Raw genomic sequence first — 23808 nt, 5'->3', positions numbered from 1 at the left:
TCAGTGCAGTAGATCTTTTGGAAAGAGGATTTATTCATGCTTGCTATAACCCAAGACATTAAAACATTTTTCTGTGAAAATTCTTGTTAATTAAAATCTAATTATTCAATGACTGCTCTGTTTGGCATCTCCAAAAAATGCTTAAGGTCTTGAAAGAAAGAAAAGATAACTCAGTGAGCAATTTATTATAAAAGAAGGATTTCCCCCCCCTCTTTTTTACTACTTACCATGCATAATTAATATGTGATAATACCCATAATGAGTTCCCTAAAACAATTAGCAACGCATCTCCAGTGACCTGCTAATCTGAATATAATGCTTTTAGAATCTGGAGGTGTACCAGTCTCTTTGTGCTTACACACGCACCTCACGTAGAAGCAAAGAAGGCTGCAGAACATAATTTATTATTCTGCATCACATTTCATCAAGTCCCTTAGCAGCTACTTGATACATTATCAAGACAAATGCAAGGAAAAAAAAAATTACTCCTGCCTCCACCCCCCAAGTAGTGTGCCCCAAAGACAAAGAACCAATTATAATCCTTCTTTCCTCTTCCAATCAGATGCATTAAGTGAAAGCAAACCTTGACCAGGTTATTTTTTGCATGGAATTTCAATTACTTTTTTCATCTCCATAAGACAAATACATCCATAAATAAACATGCACTGCAGTAACAAGGGCAATGTCTGAAACACTTAAGAGCTAAATTACTTTCAAGGCATGCAACATCTCATTTTTCTTCCACAAATACATAACAAAGACTGCCAGCATGGGGCTGGGGGTGTGCACACACATGCACACATACCTCAGGAGAAGAGGAAGGAAGAAAATCAACCATGTGAACTGAGAGCATGGTAATTGAAAACAAACCAAACAACTTTATAACTGTCTCCTTCCTTTAATTGTCTTGTAAATATAAAATAGTGGCCAGCTATGGATATAGGGAAAGGGTGATTGTGTATAGCAGATCTTCAGAATTCCTGGATTGTTAAGTGTGATGAAACATCTCACGTTCTTCTCTCTACAGCCATGTCCATTACACTTACAAAGACAGAAGTTGAGTTTCATAACCAAAGACTTCACCATTCAGCCTGGGAGACACAAATAAAGGCTACATGCTTAGACTATTTAGAAGCTGAGGAGGTAAGGGATTCAGCCAACAGACTGTCCAGCAGCATATCACATAAAAAGTACATTCCACTAGAGTGCTCTGATCTTCGCATCCTAAGCTGTAAGCTTCTAGCAGTACTTCAAGATGGAGGTCCTAACACATAAAAATCTACATTGTTCAATACCTACTTACTTTAAATTGCCTGATAGGCAATTGCATAATAAGCAATTTAAAGGTATAATTTATTAATAATGTATTCCTTTAGATTTCTTCAGTGTCTGTCTGAAATCAACAGTCCCTCCAGCAGGGGGAAAAAACCCAAAAACAAATCCACAAAATTATGCTGTTTGTTATTTTGCAGTGCCCCACAGTAGCAGGCATTCAAGAACTAAGCCAGGAACCCATACTAAATACTCAAAATCACAGCTTCACATCTAAAAATAAGTCTTCAGTCACACTGCAAAGCAAGAAAAGTAAAGGCTTTATGAATTCAGGAAAAATTTCTAGTCAAGAACCTTCCTGAGCAAAGACTTGGTATACCATGTGGTAACTAGTACAGTCCCTAAGGATACTCCAAAACTGGAAGACTGAAACCCTCAGGTCAAAGAGTGCTCAAAAAGCTTTCTTCTATTTTTTGAGGAAGTATTCCACACAGTGGACAAGGACAACCCTCTCTTCTGATCACCTTTAAAAAGAAACCAGAAGTCCTGGATTGCTGTTACGTTCTCTGTGGAGAAAATTTTTCTCGACATTTTAGGAACTCACTGGGACTACTTTTCCAATTATGATTTAGAAAAGATTAACCACCACAAGAGATGTTTAGATCTTGAGAAATAGACACAAGCTGTTGAGATTGGGCAATTTTGGATGCACACATGAAAGCAAAAAACTCATTTCTCAAAAAACTATAAAGTCAGAAAGAGAAGTCCCTACTGAACTTGACATCTCATCTTGGTGAGAAGGCAGACAAGTAGAAACGTCCTGTTCTCAAGCCAAAAGATACACCCTTTCAGATTTCACTTGCTATTCACTCTCAACACTTAAGGGTATGTATGCATGGAACAACTAATCTAATCTGGGGACACACAAATGATGCAAGATACTTCACTCACCTCCCAGTCGCCCCATGTACAGTAACAGTAAAATCTGCCATATGTAATCTAAATTTGTCAAGGGAGTGAACTCTGCTTTTGCTGCAAACTTGAGCATGCTGTGTGTATGCAGGAGCAGTGGTTTCAAGCTCTTGTGGCACGGAACCAGTAGCTCAGCAGTCCCACCACTTCCCAGGGAGCACCATCCCCACCACACTTTTGCCAAGGGAGAGTAGAGTCTGCTTTGCTTGGAAGCTGGCCACTGTGCAGGACAGCACGCTTGCGGGAGGCTAACAGGAGGGCTGAGTGAGCACAACTTGCATCTAAGGGATTCCAAAGGGGCGCTCTGTGCAAGCACTAAGGAAATTATCTCCAAAAAATCCCAGCAAGAAAACACACACACCAGAAACACTCAAACATCCCAGACCTTCAGTCAGTGTACTAGCCGCCTGGCTACACAGGAGCTGGCACCGACAAATCAAATTAAATGATACTGGAAGTTCTTCATTGGCTCTAACTCATCAACTGCCTAATTTGAATTAATTAAGGAACTGTAAAAACATCAGTACAGACAATAAAGTCAAGTGGCTTCCAAAAAGAAAGCCCACATTCTGCTTTCTACCTTAAAACACACCAGCAGCTGGAAAGAGTCATGGAGCAACACTGATCCTCTTCACACAGCTGCTGGCATGTGCTGTATCTGCTTCTGCACAGACTGCAGCATATGTGAACAGTGATCTACTACACACTCTTCTTCAACTGTCCAACTGAATGCAGCCTAACACTTTAAAAGCTAGGTGTACTATGATCATTATGATTGCAGACTATATACCACTAGAAAAAGCAAACAGCTGTTAACATGCTAAAATAACTGGTAAAAATTGAGTCCAAGGAGATAAGACAGCAGAGCTTGGCTAAATCAGAATGGTTTATACCATGAACAGCTGTCTAGAGAAGTGTTTCAGCTGAGGAAAAATTGGTAATGTAGGTCTATCAAAGGACAGAGTAGAGACAAGGTTGAAGAGACAGCCATTCATGTAGGTTTGAACTAAGATGAAAAATGTCTACGTATTTTTACATATAATGCTTTTGCTACTTCTAAAATAAAATGTCTGATTTGTGAATTGTAAATACGCAGGAAAGAGTGCAAGTCAATTCATTTATAAAATGGAAAAGGGGCAGATTTATGATGACTAAGATATGTGATTTGAACAGCAGGGATTCCAATTTACAGCTCAGTATACCACCTAGAATGGCTGTTCATGCCTTTGTAATTTCCGTACCTTATTTAAAGTACTTCTAATAAATTCAGCCTCCAGGTATACATAAGGAATGGAAAAAACATCACTAATAAAATAACTGCTTCTCTGAAAACCATAATAAGTGAAATACATACACTACATGCATGCACTAAAAGTAGTGCAGTTGTGGGGGGGAAGTAGAAAAAGGATAAAAATGGAGTGGGGTAAGAAAAAATTTTGGCATCCTTTTTACACAAGCTCACAACAATGTAGGTCACATTAAGTGCTAAATGCTAAAGCAGTCTTCTTGACCCTCTGTTTCCCTTGTATAATATAGACTAAAAATACAAAATGGTCATAATCTTCTGAATCTTTATTACTCTTTCCCTACATTTTTCGTAGCAAAAGTCTCAGAAAATTTCTCTTTGAACTTCTCTTTTCTATGACATAAAAAGTCCACTGAGACTCATAAATCCTAATGCCATTTAATCAGTCTGAAAAATTTTAATGAGCTCTCCCTAGATTTGGTACAGAGATTATTCGTAACTATGGGATCAATTAATTAATTAGAAATGGAAGAAACTGCAAAGAAATAGTGTTTTAAATTAAGGTGATAATTTACATCACTTGGAACTTTTTAAATAGAACAGACTGATACTTCATAAGAGCGTTATGACCATTTGTATTGCATTACTACAGTCTTCCTCTTTTAAAACAATGGATATAAGTAGTATTTGTTTGTTTTCAATTTACACTGCTGATAAGGTCTTTTAATTTACAGGAAAACTATAGGCAAAATGACCAAAATACTGGAAAGAAAGGCCTTGAACTGCCACATCCTCAAGTAGGTAAGTAATTCATCCATATGTTTTTAATGGAAGTATATATAAATGTTTGCATGGGAATGTCTAAAACCCTCTGCATCAGAGCCATATTTGAAATAAATCCAGTATCATAACATTTTTATTATGAAACAAAATTACTTCAAGATAACATTGAAAAGTTATAGTTGAGAGATATATATATATGTATAAATATACAAATATACACCGAAACAGATGAACAGCACGGTTATTATAAAGTGTTTTAAAGCTAAAAATAAAATTCTAATATTTATGAATTCCAAAAGTATCATTTTAAATAATTTGAACTTTACATAAAAAATGGAACAGAAAAATATTGTTTAGCAAAAGCACTTTTGTGTACTTGTTTTTTCTCCAGATCAAATCTGCAAAGTGTATCACTGAATCACAGGATGACCGAGGTTGGAAGGGACCTCTGGAGGTCACCTGGTCCAACCCCTCGCTGTTCAAGCAGGGACACCTACAGCCAAGTTGCCCAGGACCATGTCCAGACAGCTTTTTAACATCTCCAAGGAGGGAGACTACCATCGCTCTGGGCAACCTCTGCCAGTGCTCAGTCACATGGTTAAAAAGTGCTTCTTTGTGCTTAGACAGCCTCCTATGTGTGTTTGTGCCCACTGCCTCTGGTTCTGTCACTGGGCACCACCAAACACAGCCTGTCTCTGCCTTCTCTACACTCTCCTTTCAGGTATGTTCATAAGATACCCCTGCTCATTCTCTTCATCAGCACACTGCCCCATCAACCAGGTCATTAATGGAGATGTTAAACAGGACTAGACCCAGTATGGACCCCTGGGATATGCTGCTAGTCACTGGCCTCCAACTAGACTTTGTGCCACTGATCACCACCCTCTGGGCTCAGCAGGTCAGACAGTTTTCGACCCACCTCACTGTCTGCTCATCCAGCCCATATATCAACAGCTTCTCTATGAGGATCTCATAGGAGAGAGTGTCAAAGGCCCTACTGTAGTCCAGGCAGACAACAGCCACCGCATTAAAGTTGTTTATCAAGTTGGTCAAGCATGACTTCCCCTTGGTGAAGCCACCCTGACTGCTCCTGATGCTCATCCTTACTGTGCCCGGAAATGGTTTTCAGGATTAGTTGCTCCATCACCTTTCCAGGGATCCAGGTGAGGATGAGCAACCTGTAGTTCCCTGGGTTCTCCTTCTTGCCTTTCTTTAAGATAGGAGTGACATTTGCCTTCCTACAGTCTTTGAACACTTCTCCCAGTCACCACGATCAACAGAAGACTGTAGAGAGTGGCCTTGCAATGACATCTGCCAGCTCCCTCAGCACTTGAGGATGCATTCCATCAGGGCACATGGACTTATTAATGTCCAGTTTGCTTTAGTATTCCCTGACCTGATCCTCTTCCAACAAGGGTACATCTTTCTTGCTCCAACCTTTGCCTCTGGTCTCTGGCATTCCTGATCTGCTACATTCAGCACTTCAGCCTTTTTCACATCCTGTGTAACCAAGTCCCCCATCTGATTCAGCAATGGGCATACACTTTCCCTAGTCTTCCTTTTGTGTCCTATGTACTTATAGAAGCCGTTCTTGTCTTTGACATCCTTTGGCATATACAGCTGAACTCACCAAATTTCACAGTGATGTCATCAATGAAACTCCAATTTTGCCTCTGCAGCTCATTTTAAAGGTTCTCCTAAAAGAAACTCCCATTGTAAAAGTTTGAAAAATAGTAACATACTACGTAACTAATTCTAGAAAACTGTGAAACAACTTACATTCCAAATTATGATCATATAAAGGTAGGAAAATAATAAAAAAAAACCTCAAACAAAAAGAATACTTTGACAACTTTTTTAATTGTCTATATAAAATGTATGGAAAAGAACACAATGTTTTGAGTATTGTGACTTGATATTTCCACAATATTCAAGTACACATTGTTTCTACATATGTACAGCTCCAGCTGGTTTTCATACAAATTCCATCTGTGTATTTGAGAGCAGAATTTAGCATATATTTAAAAATAAAATAATTTAATTTTAGTGAAAGACAAAATTTGTAGTATTTAATCTGCAGATCACATTTTGATTACCTGACTGATTTAGTTCATTACTTATATGACAGTTCATTGTTACTAGTGCTGGCAGTTCATATGGAACTTCATGCAACACAAGACAGTAAGACCTCAGCTGAATTTGGAGGTTGTATCTTGTTTGAAATCCCCGTGCTGTGGTTTCATCATTTTGCTTATTAAGTTCCTAGTTAACCAAAGACTGCAAACCAAAAGGTCAACACCTAAGATATTCCCAGATGGACAATTATGACATCCTTCAATGACAGTAAAGCAGACATCATATCTATTTTTATAGCATTTTAGAACTGCCTACTTGTAGGAGTTTGCCTGCACGGCAGATCACAGGCTGGTATGCCACTACAGCTAAATTCTGGATTTGGCCTTGTATGGCAACATTGCATTTTTCGCTTGGAGCAGCAGTGAAGTTTTGAAGCAAATCTGACAGTCCTCAGTTGCTACCTGATAGTTTGTTTTACTAAGTGTTTTTGGTGTGTACTAGGTTGCTTTAGCAGAAAGCTGAAGTGGAAGTTCTCTCCAGGGACATATCAAGTTATCTCCAATGCTTAAGTGGACATAAAGCTGCAAAGAACCTTATACAGCTTTCAGAGTAAATATAATCTAACAGAAAACAGTCAAACCACATACAGGATAGATGTATGGGCCTAAGCACCAAATACATTGCTCTAATAATCTGTTTCTCTTGAGATCAATTACTTCCTTATGCAGACGTTGCCTCTATCTCCTGATATTTTGCTGCAAACTGGCATGTTACTGATTTTTAGCATGAAATCCAAACCTGTAGCTCTATTAGTTCACCACTTGGGACTAAACACTGTGGATGCCAACACTACATTGCAATTGGTCATGAATATTTAAAATACTTTTGCATGTATTATTTTGACTTCCTTCTTCAGAGTTCTGTGCTTGTGCTAAATTCCCGTATTTAGACATTTGTGACTTGTTAGATGCAACAAAAAAAAGTTCAGCTAAATTATCTGCACTAAGGGAATATGAATGCTGTTATATTTCATATAAAGGAAAAGCATGTGTTCAAACATTTATGCTCTTCTTCAAAGAAAGGTTAAAGAAATTAACTACACAAAACTATCATGAACACTGAAATTTTGTCTAACATACCTTTAAAGTTTAAAATTTTTAAGTGTAATAAGTGCTACTATTATCTTCAAATATTTTTTCATTGTTAATATGTCTAAGGCTACTTCCTGCTGAATAAATAAAAATATCTGCAATGCAGAATCACTGTTTTTGTTGTTGTTTGCGTCGGGCTTTTTTGTGGTTTTGTCCTTTTTAATTATTACCACCTGGTGACTTTTCTGAAACAAGAGCCATATAAACTAAGAATTTTGGGAAGGCTGCCCCTTTAGATGTTACTATTATGCTCCTCACATTAAATAATAGTTTAATTTGTCATTAACACAGCTGGCATTCCATTTCCTTACCTCTCCTTCAGATACAATACCAGTTACGGCCCAGCTTTATACTTTCTGCTCTTTTACTTTCAGAATTTCAGAACACTTACAGACGTACCTCCATCCAACTGAAAAGCATGTGTTACACACCTCTCATCCTGCTTCACCAAAACCACACCATGCAACATCACAGGAACATACCCTCTTTTTCTGTTCCCTAGACATACAGTTAAGCAAGAAAGAATAATTTTATATGAAAGCAACATTAAGCTGTGGTTTAGGCTTGTTTTCAACTCCTCTTAGTCCCTTCAAAACTTTGGGATGCTTCCCAGTGCTTGCTCTGAACAGAACCTTAACATGTTCAAAACTCATACTACTTGACTCTAAGGTCTTGCCACTCAGACCCCTTTAACTTTGTGATGTACCATACATACAAGGCCTCACACACAGAGTATCAAGAGAACTTCCAACAGCAAAAAAACCCCAACCCAGACCCAACCCCAACCCCAAAACCTCAAAAAACAAATAAACAAACAAAAAAAAGCCAAAATCACTTTGGTTAACACTTCATAGTATGCTACATAGCATCCAACTTATTTTACCTTGTATTCCCAGGCAACGTAAATACCAGTTAAGACTCTGGGTGAGAACTTGAAGTATGAAAGGCTGAAGAATCTTAGATAATCATTCCACATGTATTTGTGTAACCATTTTTCCTCAATAATCCCACTGAGAAAACAGTAATTACAATCTAATCCGTCTAAAAAGATGTTTCTTAAAAATTAGTATGTAATGTATTTTTCTGCAGTAATGAAACTCCTAAACTTCAGAACTTGCATTCCACTCAGGACAGACAAGAAGTGAGAAAAGTATTTTAAGGAGAAAGGCATTTTAATTTAAAATAGAAGCGAAGACATTATTTTAACTAACTCTCAATTTATCTTTCAAATATTCTCCCTACAGATTTCAATTTCAGAATCAAGTTTGGAAGGTTTATATATGAAGAGAGAGAAACTGAACACCTCTAGTGTTTGAGAAAGATTGCTCAAATTTATTGGTTTTAAATCAGAAAACAAGAGCTATGATCTCAGAGATTTAGAATCCTGGAGGAAGGAGATGGCTTAGGAAAAATATATGCCCCCTCTACAAAGAAGTATCTTTAATGTTTAGACACTTAAGAGGTAAATCAGCCATGAATGTACGAAAAATAAACTGATCTATGTTTAAGTAACTGTTGCCAAACTTTGAGTAGTGAAGTTCAGCTTGCAGATTTATGCATAGAGAGGAAAATCATTACACTTTCCTATTACTGCACACTATCACGTAGTAAATCAGAGCAATCTGCATTACAAACACTATATGTAGTCGGGGAAAATGATACTTTCCAACAATCTTTTGCTTCAACAGCATAAAAACATCTTTAAAAACAGAGATTGCCAGTTTATAATTTTTATATAAAATCTTAAGTATTTATCACATTAAAAAATAATATCCAAATATAGCCAAACACAATATTCGTAACTTTCCAGTTCATTTGTTCCTTCCCCTTCTTACCTTCTCTGGAGGTGCAGGAGGGTGAAATCTCTTTGCACAAACTAGAAATGCATCAGGCTGTGGCTTGCCACACTTCACCTCAGGGTCATCTCCCAACACGATATGATGAAAAAGATCAAAGAATTCTTTGTGTCTGGCTGTTTTCATCTGAAATGTCACTTCAGCTGAGCTAGTGGCAACAGCTATGGGTATGCTGTGTTTGTGTAAATGACGGATCAGCTTATCAACCCCTGCAAGACAAAAATATACATTTTAATTTTAATATATATGCATGTATGTACATATATGTATTAATCTTTACATAAATACAATATATTTAGCAGTATTCCAACAATATTTTCTTACAGAATATAACAACCTCTTTCCATCAGTTAGTGTAGAAAACAATTCTTGTTGTATTTGAAACATTCCTTCTCCACACAAAAATCATGGAACATTCCTCAAAGTATATACTTGTTCAGTCATCAGATGATGCTTTTCTCAAAATATGCCAAAAATGAGATCAACATCATTGCGTAAGTATATCCACTAGAAGCTCATAAAGCAATGTCCCCAACTTTATGTATGTTTATTATTTCAGACTCTGTATGTGAAGACACACAAGGGAATATTTTCTTTTATACACAGTTATGCTTCTGGGGAAAAAAAAAAAACCCAAAGAAATATACTCTTCTCACTGAATGGTATAGTTCTAATTTCTGAAGCAGGTATTCAGCTGGCTTAAACCAGCCCCTAAGAGAGCTCAGTTTCTCTTTTGTAATTACTAAAGCGAGTAACAATGGGCAGAGGCGGGAAGCTGTCAGTCACAACTGTTAATATACCAGAGCTTTATCTATTGATGATGTGAACCCAGAGTAATGAACATCTCAAGCCTAATGGGTAGAAACTTCAATCCAATCCAGTCTTCTAGGGAAGGTTAACGCAGTAAACAGTGAAAACACAGCAGTCCGTGTAAGAGGGAAACCTACTTTATTATTCAGTGCAAGTTTTGAGTTTCCTATGCAGAGGTTTCAATGCTTCTTCAGTGCAGCATTCTAAATGTTGGATACCTCTCCCAGGCAAAACAATTAACAGTGTCTAGTGGTGAACAAGAGTGGAGCCCAGTCCTTACAAATTTAAAAGAGAAAATCCCTCCATACATGTAACATCATTTCAGCTCTGCTTCTTGGCATGAATTCAAACTGTGTTGGACACAGGGTGTTAGTTTTAGGTAGATAAGCCTCCAGTTTTGGCTCTTTGAACCAACTTGAGCAGAATTTTATGTTTTCACCTTCCAACTGCATGAATTCTTATCCTACTTTTCATGCCTGATCATACTAATGTAACCTTATTCTCTTCCTCCTGATTCACCACCATACTTAGGTCTGGTCCCTTCTCCCTCAAAACATTCCTACTCCTCATCCATTTAATTCTTTCCTTTGCCAACCCAGCATCTCTGATTTGCATTTCCCATGTGATCCAGCTGTTCTGCCCCATTTTGGCAATTCTATGAACAACAATTTTACCTGCAACACATTTTTGCCAAGTATAGTCATATGTGCAACTTTGAGAAATTATAATTACTGCTGATAAAGAAGTGTGTAGATTAGTAAATAGGTGTATTAACTAACCCATCTATCTCAAAATATGACTTGCAGATGTGGCCCTCTGCAGATTTCTTCTCTATTTTCCAGAATCTAATCAACCAATTGATGACTGACATTTCCAGCTCCATGCTTGAAGACAGCCTTAAATTATAAATACATGCACTTCTGTGATGTTAGACTCACAGCTGGACAGAAATAACAAGTGTTATTCCTCCTCTAATATCAATGCATCACCCATTTAAAAGCCTTTGTATGCCCCCTTAAATAATTATACTAATGATAAGCAAGTGCTTATTATCCCACATGATGCTGCTCCGTCCTCTCACTAAAATATGATACTAAATACAAGTCAACTTTTTATTCCAGATACAGAATATGTTTTCATTCTGAATCATGTGAAGTAAGCCTATATTAAACTAATGGAAGTACTAAGACCTCCTGATGTAAAGCAGTAGCCTAAATGTCTCTTTTTTTAAAATAAAATGCATTCATTCAACGGAATTTATTCTAAATAATCTGCAACACTTAGCAAGGCTGGCATATCATGTGTGTGGTTGTACAAAGCAGAAGTCTGAAGACCACACAAGTAAGACTTTTCCCACCTCCTATGCCTTCGCTGATATAGTTCGTTTTCTCTATAAAGTTGTGCTCCATGCAAATAGCTAATTTTCTTCAGTCCCACTGCATCAGAGCTTCAGTTCATCTGTCACAGGGCATGTATATTGTAAGTTTCTATTGGAGGTAGCCAGCCACAGAAAAGCGCTGTTGCAGAAAGGTTATTTCTTCAGTGTTCCCTCTTAGATTCCCCCAGCACATCTCATGATTTCAGTGTGTAAATGTGTATGCATGTGTTTACTTTCTCTTTTTGGCTTCCCTCACTACAGGGGAGCAAAAATGCAGCTGTCCCTAACAGCTCCAGAGAGCAAAGATTTAAATTATTCAGAAAATGCACTTTAATAAAAATGTGCCATTAAACAAGTTATTATTTGCGTATGTTTAAACATAGCAAGGTAGATTAGGAAAAAAAAATCATGGGGAAAATCAGCTGCGTGGAAAAAAATAAATTGCATATGGAAGAACAGCTGCATAACTTAACAAGCTCAAGACAGTAGCAATTGAAAAATATTTTCATGCCAGGTTTGTTATTTCTTTGTAAAAGCTATAGATCACAAAATCCATTTTTGTTTGTATCAATTACCACCAGTATAGCTCTAGACACTTTGCCACCACATCAGATTACTGACAGTTATTGTACTAATTCAGCATATAATTCTTCATTAGGAATATAATATCTTTCTTAGTATCTTTCTAGTGCTTTTTTTACAGAAAATATCAACAGAAGGGGAAGTGGGGAACTGCTTTAAAGATCTGCAAGAAATTTCCCCTGGCATATACTTTGTCATTGTATCACCCATAGCTGCATAGATTTTTCAGTCAAATGAAGACTTCAATTACATCAAAAACAACTGATTAAAAACTCAGTAACTATAAAGAAGTACAATGAAAATTTCTACGAATTTGCTAACTTCTAACTTACTTGTAGCTACCATGCAAGGGATCAAGGCCCATCCATCATAGAGGGACCCATCTACTAGGCTTCCTGGGACCATTCTCCACCCACCCTATTGAAAGCTTAGCCACATACAGCAAGTTGTTTTTTTTTGGGGGGGGTTGTGGTTGTTTTTTTTTTTTCTTTCAGCATCCTTCATTAAAATAAAAAAAATTAAAAAGATTAAAAGAAATAAGGCTCTCCGGTTTTCCAGCATAAGGATACATTCCTAATGTGGTACACATGCAGTAACAGTCTTAGGCGGTACAAAATAAATTCTTCCAAGTAATGATTAGAAAAATCAGGAATAAATACCCCACATTGCTATGCTTTATTTCCAGAAGTACTTTTCCATTTCAAACAATCAAAAAGGTAAATACTGTTTCTTTTATCTGTTTCTTTAAATATTAGATTTTAGAACAGACACAGAAGCTTACTATATTCTAAATATAATAGTTAAAACACTGGTTGACTACTGGAAAGAAAAGAAGGTGAAATGAACTGTAAGCCGAGTTTAGTTACAGAAGCTGAAAAGAAGGATCAACTTTAAATGTCAGCATCTTTACAATCTAATTAATCACAAATGTCAATGAAATTAACAAATTTTGGAAAAAAAAACCTAACTATATCAACAGAAAGGAGTTATTTTTCTCAGACCACCGACACATTTTAAAGGAAGAGACCAGCATTTTTGTTCTAGATGTTGTAGAAAAACATATATAATATATATGTAAATTTCTTTTCAAAATAAGTAGAATTCTCCATTAGACTCTCAATGTGGTGTTTGTTGTCTTTAGATTCAGCTGAAACCACAGTGACTAACACATTGGATCAACTGACAAACTAAAATTAAGACTTATACTGAACAACAAAACCCTTGGGCTAATTGTCACATTTTCCTTTTCATTGACTAATACAAACATGTACAGCAAGAGTTCAGGCAACCAAATAAAGCTTTGCTAAAATGATCCAGTGATAGTCCCTATCTAATTATTTATATGCAATTACAAGACTGTTTTCGATACAATTTTTTTTCAATTATCACATTTTATAATAAAATGGCATTATTCATTATAAAGTGAAAATCAACAATAAATAACTCCTGAGAGCTAATTCAAATTGATAGAAAACAAAGGGAATTTTTATTTTCCTTTTAGCTTTATACAAACATGAGCTCTGTGACATACAGAATACTTCAGAACAGTGAACATCACATACATTTTTGCTGTATTTTATTTGATACACTTTCAAATTTTCATACCATCCCTTTTCTTGTTTGTCTACCACTAAAGAGAATGCTGTTCTTAACTTGTATCACTTCTGGAACTCCAGATTCGGACCTATTTCTTCTGAAATGGGAGGTAATATAGGGAGATAATATAAAGCTCTTCTGTTTTTTCCTAATATAAGTCCCCAACCAAACTTCTGACTTACAAAGCATTTTTTCCTTTTTCTCTTTTCTTAAAGTGAAATTTCTATGAACATGTTACAGTACAGTATAAGAATGCTTTTCAAGATAGAAAAGAAAGCAATCTCCATCATAAACTGGGCAAATATATGAGATAGGGTAGAGTTGTTCATGCTGTTTGCCACTTCAGCACTGAATCATAATTTCAGTTTCCTCTGTTCACCAGTTGAACTCTTTCTGGTGTTCACGTTTCTGCTTGCAGCTAATTCTTTTGAAGCTTTGCCAGTACCTTAACTTGAAAATCCACTGTTTGATGGTCTTCTAAGCACAAAGTCCTACAGCCTCATGGCTTCAGGAATATAGCTGGCTTGTGTACCACCAGCACAGAGTGCAGGAACAAGGTCACATAAATGCCCAGGCCTACACAGACAGTCCCACTGTCTTTCTAATGTCTGTTTCAGTCCTAAAAAGATGGACATAAGCTATGTAAGGAAAAGGCCTTAAAAAAGAATGGGACTCCCCAAGGCCTTCTCCTAAGCAAAAGCATACACTGTAAATAGGACCCCAAGAAGTGAGCACATTAATATTTACAAGGCAGCTTTTATGGAAGTTCAGCTTCAAAATTACATTACAGAAGCTCCTACCTAACTAAGAAGACCTCAAATAAACAAACAGTGGCATATTCAGTGGCAAATCCTTTCATGAACATTAGAGTGTACTATACCTCCCTGCAACTCTTTAGTCCTTCCTTGGGTGCCACCTAGGTACTAATCACATCTTATTTCTAATTAATAGTATTTTAATCATTATGCAATCCCAGGAAATCACTGGGCTATAGAGAGACTGTGTGTGTGCTATGTCTTTTTTAAAAAATTTTATTAGAAAGTTAACATGTTCTGCTAGGAAGAACATAGAGCAGATACATCCCCAATTTCCCCACCCTCAAACAAAACCCTAAGAGTTCACAGGGGTTTCAATTCTGCACCAACCATCATAGATAATATTCTTTCATACTTTCCAACCAATTTAGCTACAGTGTTAATCAATTTAAGAAAATTTTGAGCAAGATGTAACAGAGAGCATAATATACATTAATACCTTATATTCTTCTAAATGAGTGTTGTCCTTACTCAAACCATTACAGTGTTGGACATCTACTAATCAGAGAAATAGTGTAATGTAAGATTACTAAAGTTTAAGGTAGCAAATGAAAAAAAACCCCAACAACCACAACAAACAAAACACATTAAATAGAGCACATTCCTTATACTAATTAAATGCAAGTATCAAGTAGCCAGTGGAATCATGTTATACTGTGGACTTCTCATAGATTCTGCCTGTTCATTTTCAGATTGAAGTGCAAGTTCAAGCTAAACTATTACAGAAAGGCAAAGGCTACATGTACAGAAATTAGAAAAGCTTTGGATAAACTGAAAATTATAATTTTGTGCCTACCTCTTCATAGGTGCTTCTTTAGAAAGCAAACATGGGAACTCTTTTAAAAAAAAAAAACAAACACCAAAATAACAAATGGGTATTTTAAAACTGATATGAAGATGATTTTCTATACCTAAAAGCTTCTCCATAGTTAGTTTAGTTAGTTTAATGAAAGATACTACTTTTCATTTAAGACTTTCTCTCACATAGGCCTCAAATCATGTATTACAGTAACATTACTGCTACCTACAACTGCTGTGTATCCTTGGACATAGTTTGGGGGACTACAGAAATACTTTAGAAGACGTGAGTTATTTAGGGCATTTTACTTATTAAATTGTCTTATCCCCCTCTGCAGTTAGTTACGGATAATTTGGTTATTTGTTCAATTAAATTCCTGTACTATTCTCATTTTTTTGTCTGTATTTTGTAATTGCAATAATGTAATTTGGTCTCCAGTTAATTTTAATTGTTGAAAAGATATTCATTCTCCTTACTTTGATATGCTGTACAGGCCACTCTCATCTGACAATTTAATCATGAGTCCTATTAGTCACATTTATTTTATTGTAACTGTATAAGCCAAAGGCATGATTCTCTCCCTAAACTTTTTGATAAAAAATGTGCTGCTTTGAAAAATGGGGTTGGGTACTGAGAGATGCCATGAAGTTCTTTTTAATGGAGAAAAAATCCCCTGTATTTCACGGGCAACCAAATCTTTCACTACTTGCATTTTGTTGTATCTATGTGTGTTTGAGTCTTCTTGGGGGGCGGTGGGGTGGTGTACTTTATTTATTTATTTATATAATCTGAGCTATTTACTCTTGTCCAAAAAAACATTCCTTTTTGTTTTCCTTTTTGTATCATGTTTGACTAGTCCATTAATCTATTACTTCTTCTATCCTGTTTTCCTTCACTGGTGTATGCGCATGTTTTGAGTCTCTTTCCCTGCTATAATTTTGGAGCTCATCTACACTATGTAGCCCATGCCAATATAACAATACTTGCTAAGTCTTGTAGCTGAGATGAAGCATATTCTGCAGAAGAAACAACACAGCTATAGGCTTTTTAAAGAACATTGTCTCAATCAACAGACTTTTGCCCTATGCACTGAAACTTTTGTTGGAAGAACTGTACCATGCTCCTTCTTCACATACTCTGCACACAAATTATGAGCCCAAATACAACTTTACACTCTTTTTGTAGACTTTTAGCACTCCATCTTCACATACATCTATGACAGCATTGCTCTTCGTTCACCACTGTGTAGATACAGTTAGCTTTCTACTCACAGTAATGGCATGAGAACAGAGAACACCTGACCTCTGGGGCACCAAAATCAAAGCTCTTTAGACAACTATACTCTAGTCCACTTTATTTTGGTGTAATCTTACACAAAACAAGCTGTCCAAGAGCATTCAATGTGTATTTGGAAGAAAAGATTTACTGCTGAGAAAAAGACTAAAGGAAACCGAAGTGCTCCATGCATTGTTTAAATTAACTGTATACATGTATTATGCGTGTCTTGATGATTTATGTCCAGTTGAGCACAAATGGAAATCTTAAGGATAAACATAGCCTCTGTATAAAAAGACTGCTCTTTTTCAAAATCATTTACAGTTCCCACACTGAATGTGATATCACACCAAACTTAAAGCTCTTAAAAATTTCATCACTCTCTTTAATCAAAGAAAAGCTAACATTACCACTCAGAGCTTTGTCAAGTTGATTGGATTTCTAGCCAATATAATGGTAAACCTTTAAATTCATAAAAACGATTGAATGGAAAAAAACTCAGCAGCCTCTAAACACTAAAAGCATCCAACAAACTAAAAAAAAAGTATAATCTCACTTAGAACAAGAAGCAGCTGTCTGTTCACTTAAGTCACAAACTGATTAAAAAATATTTTATGTAGTCTGGTGTGCTACAACAGCTGCAAGCCCATCAGCACAGTGCTATTCATTATCTACACTTGCTCTCAATCCTCAAGTGCATTCAGCATTGCTGCTGTGAAGGTGAGCGTGACAGAGGCGGAGCTTTCCAGCATTTGGTGTAACCGCCATGGAAGCTTTGTCAGCCCTGAACTGGTCAGGCAGTTGGCCTAGATGATCGTTGTAGGTCCCTTCCAACTGAAATAGTCTATTCTACTCTGTTCTGTTTCTGAATCTCATGAGACTATGGAAACATAAGTCTCAGATCCACCTGTTTCTTTATTTCAGACACTGTTTAAAATTGCTATCTGCAATGGTATGTTATACTTTCACTGAATTACAAAACTGGAGGTGGAAACTAATAACCTAATACTCACTTTGAAAGGTAATTGGCTATTAATGAAGAGTTCTATCTTCTCATCCTATTGCTCTCTAAAAAGTACCACAGATCCTTCTGGTGGCAGAGACTCCCTATTCATGAAATCGATAATCTCATTTTAGTCTGCACATACTGACACATGCATGGCCATGGAAAAAACATAAGTACTAAATTTTACACAATTCAGAACTCCTGTCAACTGTGTTGCTGATTTCCTGATACAAGCATTTTTCAGTTGCAGTCCTTTAGGACTTAATGCAAAGGCCAAATGTTTGAAATCTACCTGACAGCATCATTCTGAGTTTGCAGCTAATTGACTTATCTCTAGGGGTTACAGGCTCACCAAGCCCAGCATGGACTCAATGCTACAATTAAAAAGTAACAGCACGGAAAAGAAAAGGTAACATGATAGGAAGTCTGTTTAACTGTTAAAGGTACAACATGAATCAAGGAAACAACAACTAAGCAAACTAGACTGCTGGTTGAATAGAAGTGTTCAAGAAAAAAATATGAATTGCCATTGGAACTTGAACTGGTTTTCTTTCTTCTCTTTTTGTGATTGCTGACTGGCTTCACTTGGTACTAAAACTGAGCTATGAAATTACAGCCAGCTGTACTTGAACTGGAAAATAGCTTGCACATCACATTCTGCACTGGCTGAACTGGAGTTGCAACAAAGAAATCTCAGTTATCATGAAAATGACCCAGGAATGGAAAATGTCTGAAAGGTATACACAACCATACAATGCTTAAGGAACTGTGCTTTGTGATGATGATGAGCCACAAAACAGAGACTGCTATGAAGAAACGGTAATAATTTCATAAACCTGATGTGATTATAGTAAATGCTGGCAGCTGTGTAACTCAGAGTCAGGTTTTTCTGGCTTAATGTATATTCTGGGTTTATGTTAAGCAAAGCCCACCTATACATATATAGGTAAACATACATATGCATGGGTTTTCTTCTGGCTCCACTTGCCACCCCTTACTCTTCTCACAATCTACTTCAGTGCAACATAGTACTGCATTGGCAGAAACAGAAAGCCTACTATGTTACTCTTGCAGATAACAATGTCTGACAAATATTTACAAAAGCTGCACCAGTGGCAGCCTTGTCATTTTGTCAGTGTTGTCTTGGATTAACTTATTTCTCCACTGAATCAAAACTAGTCTTCTCTAGGATTCTTTCCGAACTAAAAATAAATCTAAAATATATAAAACTAACTGTGAAAAAATCTCAAATAGTTACCAGAAAATTCCCTATTAGAAATTGATATATCCTCTTCATAGACAAAAATCTGTATTTTTGTACATTTTTGATGTACTAAAGCTTGTCAGTCAATTCAGTCATACTGAAATAGTCAAAATTCAGTCTTCAGCCACTAATGTCTCAGAACTGTTGTACATTAAGTGGCATAGCTATGACACAGCCTGTCAGACAAAGCACTGCTTTGCCAATCATGTATTCATACAACTTGTATTTCATCCTTAACTATCACTAATGACCTATCAATTACCTGATTTTGGAATTAACAGAGTTATCATTGCTGGCAAAAAACATGTGCATAGCTCATTCTACATCCAGAAACAAGTGCTGTTTTTGCTTAAGTCACTTTTTCATGTATCATTGGTCATCATTCAGCACTGTTCTTCAGCAAACCAAATTTGAATCTTACTTTTTGGAAAAACTGTAGAAATTGATTGAAAAATAGAACCCCACCTACCTATTAACTGTCAAAAGATGGCCAGAAACTCAGCATATCAGAGCCATCTTATGTCATTAATAAATGTGACAATTAACTTTCACTTTACTCCATTTACCTGTAACTATCTGAAAGATCAGTTTAGACAGATAACATGCAAAACTCCAAATGTCACCACAGTCTTACAAAAAACCTGCATGAAGTTCATTCTCTATTAAAGAACATTAAGAGGCCGTAGAATAAATCTACAAGGATTATGTTAATAAATATCCTCAGAAGATACAAAAGGACAGAAGAAAAGTATCAGATTAAAAAATCTGGTTGTCAGACTGAAGAACAGGTCAGTCCTTAAAGAAACTAAAGAGTAGGTAGCTGGAGCCATTTCTATCTTGTTAACTGACATCAACTTAGTTTTTCTCAAAATTCATGGCAATTCAACTTGTTTCTCATATGCTACTACCAAGTAAAGTACAGATCCCATTACTTCAGTGACCAAGGCTGCCTTTGCTCCCTGCAGTGGCCAGCGAGCATAAAATATTCAAGTTCACATCAATTCTGCTTTAGAAAATAGCCTGAAGAAAGTTATCACATGTATTTAGTTGAACTGAAAACATAATCAGTTGAACAATTCTGGGGATGATAAAAGTGTTTATTTGCTTGTCCCAGTAAGGATTTTGCTTGTTTCATCTACAATAGCCCAGCTCCAGCAAGCCCAGAATTCACTTTTTGAAGGCAGGAACAGTGCAAAACTTCATCTTTCCTTCAGCTAATCTGTTCCATCACCTCTCTGCAACTCTGTTGAAGCCAGCTCAGTCACATTATCACAAGCCTCAGCAGGCAGAGAATAACCACTTAACAGCATCTACTACCTGTGCTGTTACATTACAGCAACTCTTCTCTGTGCCTCCTAACACTTCACCCAGTCTGTCCATTTGATATTTTTTAAACTCAGGCTAGGTTTTGGGGTTTTTTTTGTTTGCCTTCTAAAAGATATAGCTGCAAAGTTAGTCCTGGAAGTTTGATGTGAAAAATGAAAAAAACATCCCCCCATCTTTCTTGTTTTCCTGGAGATTTTAAGTAGGTTTACAGTTTTAGGTGAATCTGTAAATGAGAAAGATGGAATTTGAAAAATCTTGCATATAAAAGACATCACAGAGATAACTCAGCTGCATAAAATACTCTAGTTTTTAAGCTGCCTAAAATAATTATACCTTTTATTTTTGCTGCTTGTTATTTATTGCTAACATATCACATATTTTTAACTTTAATGCTTTTAATGAATTATGAAACTAGTTATAAAAAAGCATCTAAAAATTAAAACATCATTAATGCACTGTAGAGTCTGTCAGAACAAACAAGCACACATTGAAAGAGAAAAAAATTATAACAGACTCATTATAGTGACATGGAGTTATTTCACTTCCAATACTTTTTTTTATTCTTCCCCCTTTCCTCCATCCTCCTTTTTTATTTTTCATTTTTCCTTCATAAATTATTGATATTTGCTCCAGGAAGTTTAACATTGTACAAAAAGTTAACAGCAATTTTATCTTCAAGTATTTCTTGTCCTGCATGGCTGAGGATTTTTCTCTAAGCATTTCAGATATAAATGTAACTGAATATAAAAGTATGAGCTCACACCGTAGATAAGATTCATCCTCCTGCTTATCTTGAGCTACTTGGTTTAAGCTACTCATTTGGACTTCCTGCACGATCACTGGTAAAAGACATGTATCTTCAGAGGGTGATAAAAATTACTTGTCTTAGGATAACCTGAGAAGCCCTCACTCTCCATTGACACACATCTGGCTCAGACACCATGCTTACATTTCAGTGTTCAGGTTAGGTAAGATTAACACCAACTGAAAGAACCCATGGGCTCATACATTTGCCTGCACATTTAAAAGTGTGTTTGTGCTTAACAAAGTCACACTACGCCCAAAGCCAGAGAAAAATAACTTGCAAAGTTACACAGCTGTCAACTTTTATAAAGAATGCCTGGTTTACAAAGCAGATTTCATGCACATTTACCTAGTCTTTTTTCTTCTTTTCAAACATACATAAAGAAAGCTGTTCTCCAAGTAAACAAGAGAAAAATGTTGCCAGTACCCTGTAACAGGTAAAAAATTAAATTCTTTAACACATAAAGAACAGGTAGATTTGAGTAAAACTTGTTAAAACAAGAATGATGAAACTGAACCTTTAAGAGAAACCATTGTGTGGAAGGCAGGTTAAAGATTTCTACCTTGATTAGCACTAATATAATTCCATAAACAGTTTATAAATATTGAAGAGAAACATACCTGGCATCAGTTCAGCAGTAGGGAACACCTTCTCCTGCTTCATTTTACATTCATGTAATAACTCTTCTTTGGTTATTGGAAGATCTAGAACATCTCGAATAATCTGTGCCCCTTCTAGGGCTTTTTTACCCATGACCAAGGATTTCACATCCCAGGTATAGGTCTTTCCAAAACGCCCACAGATCTCTTCATACACTACCGTATAGAGATGCTCGGTATCTGCCAGAAAAAAAAAAGAAAAAAAAAAAAAAAAGAGAGAAGAAGATTAAAACCATGATCAACCAGCTGAGCAGTCAGTCTTACAAGGAGGACCACATATATGGTCACAGAATGAACTGCCAGGAGCCAAAGAACATACCTAAGTGGACAAAATTGCCTCCCTTTATTTGCAGCAGGGAAGCCAGACTTCTAAGATCACCTCAGATGTACCTAGTTTTTCAAGCTGTCACTTCTTTGATAAGAAAAGGTTACAGAGGGTCACAACAAAGAACTATCTAGAGCTGCTCTTCCATCACTTTTCTGTACTATACAAGTTATCAACCACTGTCTTAATTCAAATATTCTGTTCTTTGCATAAGAAAGAAAAGAAAGGAAGGAAATCTGGTACTTGGGGGATGTCATTACATATTGCATGTGAATTGGAAAAAAAATATTAATTATTTAAGAGTGCCTTTGAATGGAAGCTTCAGAGTGCCTTCAAAGATGCTACAGTCATTATTATAGTGCTGCTGGCACCTCTGCATTTACATGTGATTATTCAAGCAGAACACACCCACTTGTATTTCCAGGGGGTTTCTGGCAAGAGTAAACTTCGGGCTGAATTCTAGGAGTGAAACTATCAGCTTCTATGTCAAAGGTGGTTTTAGTTTTCAAAATAATTTAAAAAAAACCCAAAACAAACAAACAAAAAAACCAAACAAACCCAAACAATCCTTTCTTTCCTGCCAGAGAAATCTTTGGAAAAGGTCAATAATATTTAACACTAAAATAGGGGGGGAAAAATCCTTTCAATTCTTGGTTTCATTTCAGCAAAGATCTTGAACAGTGGCTTTTCTACCTGTTTATCTGTTTAAGTAGTCTTCTTTGAAACACCAGCTACTGCTGTTAACCACACTTTAATCTCCTTCTCATGCATGTCTCTGCCTTCTGCATCTCTAAAGACATGTTTCTTATTATCACTTTAGCAATGAAAGGAAGCAGTTGCTCTTACGAGATTTATTTAGAGAAATTGGGGACTTCAGTGATCAACATGTCCTTTGCCATGTAAAAACATTTTTTATAGGGCTAATAGTGAAATTATTCATGCGGACATTGTCTCACTTTCTGAATATATAAGAAGTATGCAACAGAGTTTAAACTTTAGGCTTTAACATAGGTACCACGAAGAACACAGACTGAAGAACTAAGAGCAGAGCTCATGACTACAACATATGTGAAGACCTTCCCTGCAGTCTGACAAATGCTTACCGCTTAACCACAGTAATCTGCTTGTCCTGAGATCAGCAGATGATTCCAACCTGAAATCAAATGAGAAACACAGGGGCCATGTCCTGTTATTGCAGCTACCACCATGTGAACACACAGCGGTGCAGAAGACATGCTCTACTACCTGCCAGAGTGCTCTTCTCTGTGTTCCCCTTCAGTTACTAGAAGGAATGTTGAGCCAAAAGATTGGCTAAAAACCCACTGCACTTGTCTGGACTGCTTAGCAGGGCAACAAATGGTTCACAAAAACCTCTTAGGTTAAAAATGAAAGGAAGGAAAAAAAAAAAAAGCACCTGTGGTACTCTGCAAATGTTTCTTAAACTATTACAGTTATGGAAAAAAGAGTCATCTTGGAAGAAAAAAAAAAAAGCAACTGTGGTACTCTTTGCAAATGTTTCTTAAACAATTACAGTTATGGAAAAAAGTTAAGAGTAATCTTGGAGAGCCATAAAGCACACTGGACAGGTATCAAAACAGAAACCAAGGAACTGGGCTTTATGAAGTGTTGGACTGGCTAAGACCAGGAAGGAAAAAAAAAAAATCAACAAAAAAATCCCCCCTGTTTGCTTGATACTGCCAGGTGGTACTCTCTGCAAGCTGAGAAGGTGAATTAAGAACAGTGTTTAAAAGGTCACAGTTTTCCCTTTCCTTTTTTTTTTAGATACAGTGATTTTTCTTCTCTATCTGAGTC

The 23808-nt window shown here is 36.5% G+C and overlaps 1 protein-coding gene across 1 annotated transcript in view; it reads right to left on the bottom strand.

The window, feature by feature from the left end:
- The window catches only part of PUDP (pseudouridine 5'-phosphatase), a 75331-nt gene that overhangs the window by 23957 nt on the left and 27566 nt on the right, over nt 1-23808 (bottom strand). Inside the window, exons 2-3 of the mRNA XM_056329951.1 lie at nt 21633-21851; nt 9336-9565 (exon numbers count right to left, since the gene is read on the bottom strand). Of these exons, the coding sequence (XP_056185926.1) occupies nt 9336-9565; nt 21633-21851 (449 nt within the window). The remainder of the gene's footprint in view (nt 1-9335; nt 9566-21632; nt 21852-23808) is intronic.

This window comes from Falco biarmicus, chromosome 2 (assembly GCF_023638135.1).
Source record: "Falco biarmicus isolate bFalBia1 chromosome 2, bFalBia1.pri, whole genome shotgun sequence".
Classification (NCBI taxonomy): Eukaryota; Metazoa; Chordata; class Aves; order Falconiformes; family Falconidae; genus Falco; species Falco biarmicus.
The sequence above is the reverse complement of the archived record's forward strand: the minus strand, read 5'-3'. Positions and strand labels throughout refer to the sequence as shown.